Source organism: Carassius gibelio, chromosome B9 (assembly GCF_023724105.1).
Source record: "Carassius gibelio isolate Cgi1373 ecotype wild population from Czech Republic chromosome B9, carGib1.2-hapl.c, whole genome shotgun sequence".
NCBI lineage: Eukaryota > Metazoa > Chordata > Actinopteri > Cypriniformes > Cyprinidae > Carassius > Carassius gibelio.
Genome location: NC_068404.1, coordinates 20387186 through 20398341, shown reverse-complemented (window position 1 = coordinate 20398341; position 11156 = coordinate 20387186). Strand labels below are relative to the sequence as shown.

General features: G+C 35.3%; 2 protein-coding genes across 2 annotated transcripts; both read left to right on the top strand.

Annotated features, from left to right (window-relative positions):
• Window positions 1–601: 601 nt before the first annotated feature.
• Window positions 602–3026, top strand: LOC127965509 (bone marrow proteoglycan-like). The gene is made up of 7 exons (XM_052566340.1): window positions 602–669; window positions 1004–1069; window positions 1455–1943; window positions 2108–2190; window positions 2349–2486; window positions 2567–2672; window positions 2878–3026. Exons 2-7 carry the CDS (start codon window positions 1033–1035, stop codon window positions 2943–2945), a joined length of 921 nt encoding a protein of 306 aa, XP_052422300.1. The 5' UTR covers window positions 602–669; window positions 1004–1032; the 3' UTR covers window positions 2946–3026.
• Window positions 3027–5870: 2844 nt separating this feature from the next.
• Window positions 5871–9732, top strand: LOC127965289 (protein-lysine methyltransferase METTL21C-like). Its single transcript, XM_052566039.1, has 6 exons — window positions 5871–6200; window positions 6413–6547; window positions 7563–7726; window positions 8825–8942; window positions 9070–9341; window positions 9457–9732. The coding sequence occupies exons 2-6, from the start codon at window positions 6451–6453 to the stop codon at window positions 9622–9624; spliced, it is 819 nt and encodes a 272-aa protein (XP_052421999.1). The 5' UTR covers window positions 5871–6200; window positions 6413–6450; the 3' UTR covers window positions 9625–9732.
• The last annotated feature ends 1424 nt before the right edge of the window (window positions 9733–11156 follow it).

The following is an 11156-nucleotide window of genomic DNA, read 5'->3' as shown; positions in this document are numbered from 1 at the left end:
TTTTTTTTTTTTTTAAATAAATGAATATATGCTTATATGTGTGTGCATATTTCTCTATCAAACAATAGGGTCTTGATTTCTAAATTGCCTAAAAATTCAAGGGTTTGGCTTTTCATATTATTTTTATATTTTTCTGAAGCTAATGACTGAAAAGTAGTTTGATCAATGCGTAGGTTTCCTATACAATCGACCTAAGAAGACAGGATCTACAGAGAACACTCAAAGCATGCAAATAAATGTACATATATGAGGACTGTAGCAGGCAGTGTAGAAAAAGAGGATGTATATGTTCACTCTAGCACAGTACATAGAGTGACGTCAGGTCGAAGGCAGAATATGACCTAAAAGTCAATCTAATCAAAGATATTTTTTAAACCATCTTAAAAGGATGAATAAATAAAAAACAACCTAACAAATAAAAGCAGAAAACACATCCAAACTTTTGTAGCCTATATCTCAGACTGAATTGATTAGTGCTTCAAAACAAATGTTTACAAGAGAAGCAAAAATAATAAAATATAATGAGGTCTTAAAAGTGTGAAGCATGTGCTCTCAGAAACGTGACAAGACAAAGGCCATAAAACTTGTCTTTTATAAGAAGCACTGATTTGATCTCACAGCACTGAGACAAACACAGGTGAAGACTCAATAACTACAAGATCAACACTGGTGAGAATAACAATCTACTGTTCCTATTTCTACAAAATAACATTCCTTTTGTCTTTCTGTATTTATTTCTTACACCAGCAGTTATGTTCTTAGATGGTTTAAAATAGATGGCTATAATCTGCAGTTCATGATTTAATCCTTAAATGCAGTTGGTGTAAATAATGTATTTTGCTTGATTCGGTGATGTTGATATAAATAACATTTTATTTTAGAGTAGTCCAGTCTTTTTTTAAATGAAGAAGGCTTTTGTGAATTACAGTCAATAAAAACGTAATTAAGTGAAAATGAACATAATTGATTGATGTTGATTTACTATTAAATCATCTTCTTGCAGAAAGTAATTCTTTGGAGATTTTTGACAAGATGAGAAAATTCCTCTTTCTGGTTCTCACCATAACAGGTATGATCTGTGCTCTAGTTATATGTCATTCAAACATACAGTTAATAGTTTACTATGTGTCCTATTTTCTATACTCTTTTTTGTGCATATAAAGCTGCTTTCTGTTAATAAGTGTTTTTATTTTTTACTTGCATATTTTTGTAAAATCTTGGTCTTTTAAGAGTTGAATAATGAGTGCATCCTTACTTTTAAAACTTGGGGGTCACTCTTTGAACAACATATTTTTAGTCATGCATCTTTAATAAAATATCTTCTACTTTATTGAAGTAGTCTTTATTGGTGAAAGCTTACAATATCTAACAAGCTTAATGTTAAATAAAATCTTGTGCTAAATAATTAAATTAAATCTCTAGATCGATTAACATTATTATTTTCTGATCATTAGCTTCTGTAGCTTTTGCCAGTCCACCAGTTCAGGATGAGAAGCTTCCAGATCCAGTGGTGAAGGTACCAGTGGTTGAAAAAGAGCCGAATGAAGAGCACACAGAAGCAGAAGCAGGTCCTCTGGTGCAGGATGAAGCTGTTGCAGATTCACGTCTGGAGCTTGATTCAGTGCTGCTGGAGCCAGAAACAACAGAAGAACAAAGATTACCAGAAGAGACACAAGTGATGTTGGAGAAACTTGTGCTAGAGGCAGATAACTTGACTGAAGAGATTGTGGAGACAGAACTAGGGCCTGAGCTGGAAACAACTGACTTTCAGAAGGACAGCAACATCATACCAGAGTTAGAGTCTGAAACTAATACAGAAGAGGAAGATGAAAAAGAAGAAAATCTTGTAAAGGAAGAGCCTACACTTGAGGCTGACTATATAATGAATGAAAATCCAGAAATACAAATGGACCCTGGGAGGCAAAGTCGAATGACACAGAATGGTAAGCCACCTCAGATGATATTAGTTTTGCAACTGTGTACAAACAGCAAACGGGTCTGAATACTGCATGTTTAGGGTCATTGTGAACAGTTGCCTTTATCAAGCAGGTGTGGTGTGTAATGTAAGATATGGAATGATGATTGTAGTGTGGTGATATGTCCACAGGATGGGGGACTTGTAGAGGAGTTGTCCTACAGGGCAAATGTTACCAGTATTTCAGAGTACACCTCAACGCCTATCAAGCTGAGGTATGAATGTCATATAAAACATATCAGTATGTTTTAATAAATGTACTATATTATTGACATAATAATAACTGTTTAACTAATTACTTAATGACTTATTAATGACACTATTCTGTATTTCTCCTTTCTTTTCACTTTATAACAACTATGGTTCTCCTTAGTTCCATTGTCAGTCCATCTGCTATAACGGCCACCTGGCCTCTGTGTCAAGCAGCTACATTCTTGGAGAACTAGGGAGGCTAATGGATCGGAATGGCGGCCGCACTCGCACATGGCTTGGAGGATGGAGAATCTTTAATGTATTTACTTTTTTTTGCATGGTTTATTAATTTCACCACCATTTTTGTCCCTCTAGTAAGTCACTCTACTTTTTTGACAGACACTTAGTTTCATGTGGTTGGATGGAACGCACTGGCTCTATAATGGCTGGGCTGTTGGAGAACCCAATAATGCTGGAGGGCATGAGAACTGTGTAGAGACGTGGTGTAAGTGTGGCTACTGAACAACAGTTTACAAAAACTTGCATTCATCACAGATAATCTAAAGGAAATATACAGTGCATATATATATATATATATATATATATATATATATATATATATATATATATAAATCCTTTAACTCTTTCACCGCTTTCCTCTTTTTCCTTATCTGTCTTTACCAGTTTAACGAAGCTTTGTCTATTTTCAGATAATCTGGCGTTCAATGATGCACCATGCACAATTCCCAAACCATTCATCTGTTCCTGTCCACTTTAAACAGACAGAGGGTTAACCTGCTATACAGTAACTTTTATGAAAAAAGTGTAAATAATAATCATTATTGCAATTTTTCATTCATTCATTCATTTTTCATTTATAAGAGTTATCAACTGATGTTTAAGTCAATTTGCCTTGTATTTTTACAAACAAAAGAATAAACATGTTTATATACCTCAACTGTTTCATTTAGTTTGGTTAATATAGCATTTAATTGTTGTTTACTATAGTAAAGTATAAAAAGTATATAAAGTATACTAGTATTAGCTATAGCTAAAACCATCCTTTTGAACACTTCTACTGTATGTTTAAATCAAGCTGTAAAATCATATACAATAAAAGTGACTTTTTTATGTATTTTATTACTGTATCTAAGGCTGTTATTTTCATGCCAATTGTTGACTCATTTAGTTGTTAACTTGAAAGTTCACTCAATGTTAAATCCTCACAGAGCTTTACACTAAAGCTTCACAAAGGCTTTAGGCAGGTGCTGGTACGCTAATAGCTCTCATCACCATGAGCCTACCATGCAGGCTGTTTTCCATCCCATCATCTGGCCAGGACTGCCAGGATTCCCATGTTTCTATGCATCATCTATGGGATAAAGAGAGAGCCACTTGGTCTGACACACGCATTTGTTGTGAAGCCAGCAGTGGTCCCTGGGACAGTCATAAAAAAATCACTTAATGCTAGAGGTTTTAAAGGTAAAGTGTGTCATTTTTGTACTACTAGCATCACCAAACAGACTTTTACATTTAAAAAGAGAATAAAACATTTGCAAGTCTATTTTGATTCCTGGACTCAAGACTATAGAGACCAGATCTGTTAAATTCCCATAGATAGTAGGCCTACTACAGAGTCACAGTGTTTACATGTTTCTCAGAAATCCAACAACGAATGCCTTACTTCTAGGATAAATATTAACACTTCTAAAGAGAGAGAAAAAAGAGAACTTTAGTACAGATATACTAGTTCTTTCTAGAGATCAAATATTAAACTTCTGATTTTGGAAAATGTAGCCTATTCTTTTTTTTTGAGCGTTTGGTCTTAATGGTCAAACCACGGATGCTGAGAATCAGTTGATCAGAGGATCTTCTAGAATCTTTAAAGCCAACGGTTTTCCAGAAAGGTTCATATAGATACTATTGTCAGAATATCAAAAGATTAACGCCCCCTCTCACACTTTGTCTGACACACTCTGTAAGATATGAGGCTGAAGCTTACTTTGGCATGTACAACATATTGTTCTCCATGGCTGAGTCAGTTTTCCATTTGACTTCAGCAGCTGTGTTTTCACTACTGAGTGTCAGTGAAGGATTTGCAGGTACTAAACCAAAGCCACTCCAACCATTTCAGTCATAAATTAATACTTGTCATCTTCCTGGCCTCTTGTTTAACTTTAGAACCAAATATGTGCATGTGTATGAAACCAAATATTACACTAATGATGAGAATTCCACCTAAATTCCACCTTATTAAAGTTTTTTCTATTTGCTTTAGATGGTACAGATGTTTCATCCCTGATACATCAATTTGATATGATCACTCAGCCATGTTTCAGCAGTATTACTGTTCTCAGAAGTATTATAGACCTGAATGTAATACAGCAAGGTCTGTGTTTACAGCTTCAACGGGAGTGTTAATCAGACGTTATGCTCTCATCCCAGGTGTCTGATTAAACATGGCCTAAAACTGACAGACATGATAATCCCAGAGTGTAAAATTAGTTTACCATGCAAGGGGACTAGGGAGTACTCTCTTTTTTTTCTCCTTTTGGATGAACATAATAGTTTGTTTGCAATTTGCAATTGCTGTTTGTCCTTCAGATTAATGTGCCAATACATGATATAAGCGTAGTGTATTGAACGTCATTTGGAATACAACTGTGGATTCTTGTGTACATGAAGGGCATTTCACATAAGTTTAATGGTTAAATAGATGCATAATAATTATTCAACTAAATGCTAAACTCTTTGGTGGCCTTGATTATATAAAAAAAAAGATAATTACGCAGCTGAATGGCATCTCGTCCTTATGCTGTGTTGCGTAAAATAATACAGTTTACAGCACAATAAAGACTTTATCAATTAAATAAAATGTATAAAAACCTTTATAGATATACCTTTATTGTAGAGGACTCAATAGGCCAGCGCACTAACTGTAACACAGCAGCTTGGTTGTTTCATCGGAGACGGAGGTTGGGTCGAAAAAAAGAATAATAACCCAGCATTAAAAAATGATCCAGCAACCTAGTTGAAGAAAAACGACCCTGTACATGGGTAAAAATATTAAAAACAATCCAATAAAATGACCCAACAGGCAGAACCCCCATTGATTTTATTTTATTTATTTATCTATTTATTTTTGGGTGGGATTGTGTAGAGCCCTTTGAAACTGAAATGAACCTGCACTTTGGACCTTCAGTCAGTTGGTCTAAAGTCCACTACATAGAGAAACATTAGTTTCTTTTCAACTAATGAAAGAAAGACATGGACATCTTGGATGACATGGGGGAGAGTAAATTATCAAGAAATTCAAGAATTTATTAAACATTGTGCTTATTGTGAACACTGTATCATGCTGATGTTGAACTTGTTTTATAAACGTGTTTTATGCACATAAACCCAATGGTAAAATCACTCTAAAAAGCCTCTGCTTTAATATGCCAGTCTTGCCAGACATCATGTTTTCTATGTCAGTCCAGTCTCAGGTTATTTCTGATGTCTGATTCCATCCCAGCTATTAAAACTGACCGTTAGGTCATCCTACACTTGCACTTAAATGTTTGTCATCTTTCATTTACCATCTGTGCTTGCATAGGTTATTGGACCCCAGCTGCAGCTTCCAAGATCCCAGAGGCCACAGTATATCTGCCAGAGCCGTGCCCAGGCTGTGGGTAAAGGGATATGCCTTCATGTGCATCGTAAGATATTAAAATACTGGCTCCTGGTGAAGTTAACATGTGCACAAACATAAATACCTACAGCCATCTTTTCTCCACACATTCTTAGTCTAAATCTCTGTCTGTTTTCCACAAACTCAAAAACACAGGAACCAGTGAGAGGGATCAGTGTTCCCCGAGGAGAGGATTGTACTCTGAGCTGTGGAATTAAGTAGCTTTGACACTGTGACACTCTGTCTCTCTCTCTCTCATAACTAACTGCACATTTAGCCCAGTTCTTCCATGGGAGGAGCAGAGAGATGCTTCTTTATAAAAGTCAATATGCCCTGAGGATGTCAACTTTAAAGTCTCAGGTCTGTTTCTATATGTTTGTGAGAGTGTTTGATTTCCTTTTCACTGCTTTATTATTGAAACTACTTTTCATTCAAATTAATTGTGCATGAAATTTTTACTTACTTTTTGTGCTACATTAATTCAATAACTTCTAGGGAAAATGCATGTAAGTAGATGTTGTTATAGAATGTTTTTTATTGGGAATTCAAAATTAAATGTTCCAATACAATAGCTGTATTGAGTGTGAAGACATTTGGGCTTGTTTCCATAATGGAGATCGAAGGAAGGCCAGGTCTAAATGTGCAGAAAAAAGGAATCGTGAAGCAGCCTGACCCTGTTAAACCACCACCAAACAACTCAGAAGAAGGTAAATAAGCAGAAGATTGAGATATGGGATTAATATGATAGTAAAAAAAATTTACCTATTATGCAACATATTTGATTTATTTTTTATTACCATAGTGGTGTAATAGTGTACTAACTATTGTAAACTCTCTTACTTCTTTAGATAAAAATATCAGGCAAAATGGTTGTGTACCTGAAACTTGCCCGTATATGACAAAATACTTAAGATTTGATTAGACTCTACCTCAAAGACTTGGGACAACCTGATCTCACGAGAAAACAATTTTACAAGTTGGCAGTTTAGTATGAATTTGTATGGTGTTTTGCGGTTCTAATAGAAATTTACGATAAAAAAAAACACATGCATGAAGTGCCAACCCCTAAACCTATACTGTCAGCAGATTATACAAAACCATTAATAACATGAATTCATAAGATTTAGCCACAAATTTTATAAAAAAAAAAAAATAGTTACAAAATGTCATGAAAGTGTGTTTGGACTTGTGAATAGTACTTGTGAATAGTGGTCGACCGATATATCAGCCGATATCTGTCATTTTTCAAATATCGGCATCGGCCCCCCTGCTTTCCAAGATATCAGCATTGGCTGTCAAAAAAAACATATCGGTCGTCCACTACTTGTGAACAAATTTTCTTCTTCATTTTTTTTTTTATCCCAGAGGTTTAATGTAGTATTAAACCTTTGGATCCCACTATATTTAGGTGTAGGTCTATGTGCATGCAGGTGTTCAGGGGCCGGCTGCATAAAAGGTTAACACCAGTTTTAAAAGTTATTCAGTTATTTTTTTTTCTTTAAGACTGTACATTTTATTATTATTATTTTATTTTTTTATTGAGTTGCATAAAAGCTTAGATTAAAAATAAAGACTGATTACCCTTTGGCTAACTGCTAGCTGGTCAAACTTGTACTTAAGACACTGACTTAACATAGAGGCAAATTTTATGCAACTGGCCCTAGATCAGTAAATACACAGTGACTGAATTGCAATGACACATCTTACTGGTGCTCTTTTCAGAGGATATGGACTGTAAAGACATGAAGAAGGAGGCACTGAACAGGCGCAATGCCTGGGAGCCCACTGTCTTCTATTCGCTTGGCAATGAGACCTTTTCCTTCACCGGGCAGGAGATCAACATCCGAGAGTCACTCGACTCTTTTGGAGCGGTCATCTGGCCAGGCGTGAGAACAGATAGGCCTAATCTTCACACTGCGCTTAACCAAGGGTTATCGTCGTTCTAAACTCCGCCTTTAACTCCTGGTAGAGATACCGCCTCGTATTCACGTCCTTTGGACAGTCACAGAAAATCCGCGTGTTGTATTTCAACAGTAGTTCCAGCTATATAGTATGAAAAGACCATTTAGAAAAAAACTCTTCAATACAGTCTGCAGTAACCTGAGGATGTAATTTGAAGAACATTTACATAAACCGGCCATGCGTCATCTTTGTCCAAGACACGTTAGAAAATATGCAGATTAGAACGTAAAAAGGTTTATTTTAGTTTTAATATTTTGTATTTTAGGGTATTTAATGATTCTATGTATGCATTAGTAACCCATTTATTATGTTAGGTGTTAACTTTTTCAGCAGAGATCTAAAAATGAAATTTGCCACATAAACGGTTTTAAATCTTGAATGCTTTTGAGCACAGACTTAGATTTTTTAAAAAGGTCTCTTTTTATGCGGTTTTTAGCTAAAGAAAAAAAAATAGAGTAGATCAAAAAGTAAAATCCACAAAAGCACTTGAAATTTATATGAAGTACATAGGCCTATTTTTAGAGTAAAACATCAAAACATGTTTCACTCTAAAACTGTGAGGGTCAAAAATATACAAATACTGTGTTCCAAATTTGAGGTTGATATCTAAAAAAAAAAAAAATACATAAGCTTTCAGTAAGATTTTGTTTAGATGCAGTACCAAACCTTTCACCAGATGAAATTTGTTTCATGTCCATTACGTTTTTTTATGCTAAAACCTTTAACAAGTTTCATACCATTACGATAAAGAACATTTCTAAATATATATATTTTGTTTTATATAAAGAGCACTAGATGGTTAAGAAAGTACAATGTGAAATGTCATCTTACAATTACTGTGCATTAATTGTTAACGCCAGCTAAATGATGAACATTGTGAGGTGTGAAGCATCATAACCCAAGATTCGATGGGGTTTAGAATGACGCAAGGATAACCGTTTCAAGTGTGTAAAGCCTTTAAGTGTTCAAGAGTTTTGTGAAGTTTGCATAGATTACTTGTGTATGTATGTATGTGCACACAGGCTGTAGCGCTCTGTAAGTATTTGGAAAAGAACCGGGAGCAGGTTGATCTTCTGGATAAAGCAGTGCTGGAACTTGGAGCAGGAACAGGACTGGTGTCCATAGTGGCTAGTTTACTGGGTACTTAAACTAACATCTCTTTTTTTCTGTTCATGAAAGTGATGATGTGGAAGTTCAAAGGTCAATTTATTTGAATGATTTGTTTGCAGTTATCATTTATTTTCACTTACACCTTTTCCACATCAAGGTGCCTGGGTCACAGCCACAGATCTACCCGATGTCCTGTCAAACCTGAACTTTAACCTCTCCCGCAACACACGGGGTCGCTGCAGATACACACCTCAGGTGGCGGCTCTGGTCTGGGGTCAGGATGTGAAACGGGACTTCCCCAGCTCCATCTACAATTATGACTATGTGTTCTGTGCAGACGTGGTCTATCATCACAACTTTCTAGAGGATCTAATGATCACCATGCAGTACTTCTGTAAGCCAGGAACCACCCTATTGTGGGCAAATAAGGTCAGGCTCTATGTTTTTCCATTAAACCATAGCTAACATGTTAACTCTTTATCTTTAACTGTGAGGTAGCCTCTTTTATAAGACCCGTTGGTTGTCAATGTTTCATTTCCAACAGGTGCGATTTCAATCTGACCTGTGCTTCATTGAAAACTTTAAAAAAGTTTTTAATGTCACATTGCTGGATGAGATCCCACAAGAGGATGTAAGGATCTACCAGGCCACTGCAAGGACGTCAGCCCAAATGAGGGAGGAGAAGAGGGAGAACCAACAACATGATGTGTAGCAAGACTTGCAAATTATATTAAATGAGTCGTGCAGCCCTAACACTGAAGGGAAGGTTCTCCACCTGTTGGCCATCTGCAAAATTGCAAGGAATGATTGGGGGGGGGGGGGGGGGGGATAAAAAAAAGAAAGTGATTCTTCATGTATATATTTTTTTATTACATGAAGCTCCTTTTTGTTTCAGAATTAAAAAAAAAAATTTTTTTAAGTTATGCAATTTCATACTTGTTATTGTCACTTTATATATCTACTTAATGTGACACAATGGTCAGTTTCCTATTTTAAATATCTCACAGTAATTTGTTTTATTTCTCAGTTTGAGTTGGAAATAAATTTAGTTTTTAGTGTGAATTCAAAAAAAAAAATGTTCCCCAATTTATGTATAATCATTAATACTATCATTGTTAATGGTTATTAAAATTGTATTGCATTTGCAACATGGTGCGAAGTCCTAATCTTCTTCCTAAATCTACTCTACAGTTCAAAAGCTTGTGGTCAGTAAAACTTTTGCTTTAAGTAAATTATTAGTGTCTTTTAAAAATTATGGTATAGTAGTAGTGGTATTTATTTAATGTCATGTCAGCATCTTGTGCTATTATCATGGCTAAAACAATTTAAAAATAAGTATAACGAATACAATAAAAACCAGCAAACAAACGAACATGTTATATTTCAAGATTTTCTGCATTAACATGATAAATTCTAAAGCTTTTTCTGTTAAAACTATACTAAACTTGTATTTTAATTATAAATTAATAATTTTGTTGCCAGGAAAATATTAAAGCAGAACAACCATTTTCAAAATTTAAAAAATAATAATAATTGAGCACAAAATCAGCATATTAGAATGATTTTCTGATAGATCATGTGACACTGAAGCCTAAAGTTACAGCTGCTGAATATTCAGCTTAGCCATCACTTAAGCATAAGTATAGTGTATGTGACAAGACAAGATAAACAACAACAACAAATCCTATTTTAATAAAGTCACCCTCAAGGAAAAGTGTGAAAACAAAGAGACAAACTGACATTAGGCTCGTCTAAACAGTTCCCAAGCTAACGGTCTCTCAAATAACTAAAAAAAAAAAAAGTCAAGCTCCTGGGAGACTTCACTCAGGGAATAAGAGGACTTGTTTACAGCTGTGGCAAACAGAATAATAAAGAAAGAAATGACAGGAAGGAGTGTCCTGAAGGGGGGCTTGACTCTGGATCACAGAGGGACTGTTCGGTCATACTTGGGAACATGACAAAAATCTGAAATTTGCAAAACCTCTCCACTTACAGTGATAAAACACTTCCAGTGAGCAATATAATACCAAAACATGTCAGAGGAGAGCATAAACAAGAAAAATATTTAAAATAGATATGTCTATTACTTTCCCATGTCTGGAAATCACCGCTTTAACATTCTCTAATAGTACAAATATTCTCAACTTAAAAAGAGGCACCAACAGTGTCTCAAACACTATGGGGAAAGAATTCGAACACATTTTGCCATGTCAACTTCCTGAACGCAGATCTAGTCACACTAGG

Bases quoted from the DNA above. Each gene is read 5' to 3' on its own strand.
- LOC127965509 (XM_052566340.1), top strand. From the start codon at position 1,033: ATGAGAAAATTCCTCTTTCTGGTTCTCACCATAACAG. The intron at 2,487-2,566 runs GTATTTACTTTT...CTTTTTTGACAG, and splicing joins GAGGATGGAGAATCTTTAAT to ACACTTAGTTTCATGTGGTT. The intron at 2,673-2,877 runs GTAAGTGTGGCT...GTCTATTTTCAG, and splicing joins GAACTGTGTAGAGACGTGGT to ATAATCTGGCGTTCAATGAT.
- LOC127965289 (XM_052566039.1), top strand. From the start codon at position 6,451: ATGGAGATCGAAGGAAGGCCAGGTCTAAATGTGCAGAAAAAAGGAATC. The intron at 7,727-8,824 runs GTGAGAACAGAT...ATGTGCACACAG, and splicing joins GAGCGGTCATCTGGCCAGGC to GCTGTAGCGCTCTGTAAGTA. The intron at 9,342-9,456 runs GTCAGGCTCTAT...CATTTCCAACAG, and splicing joins CCCTATTGTGGGCAAATAAG to GTGCGATTTCAATCTGACCT.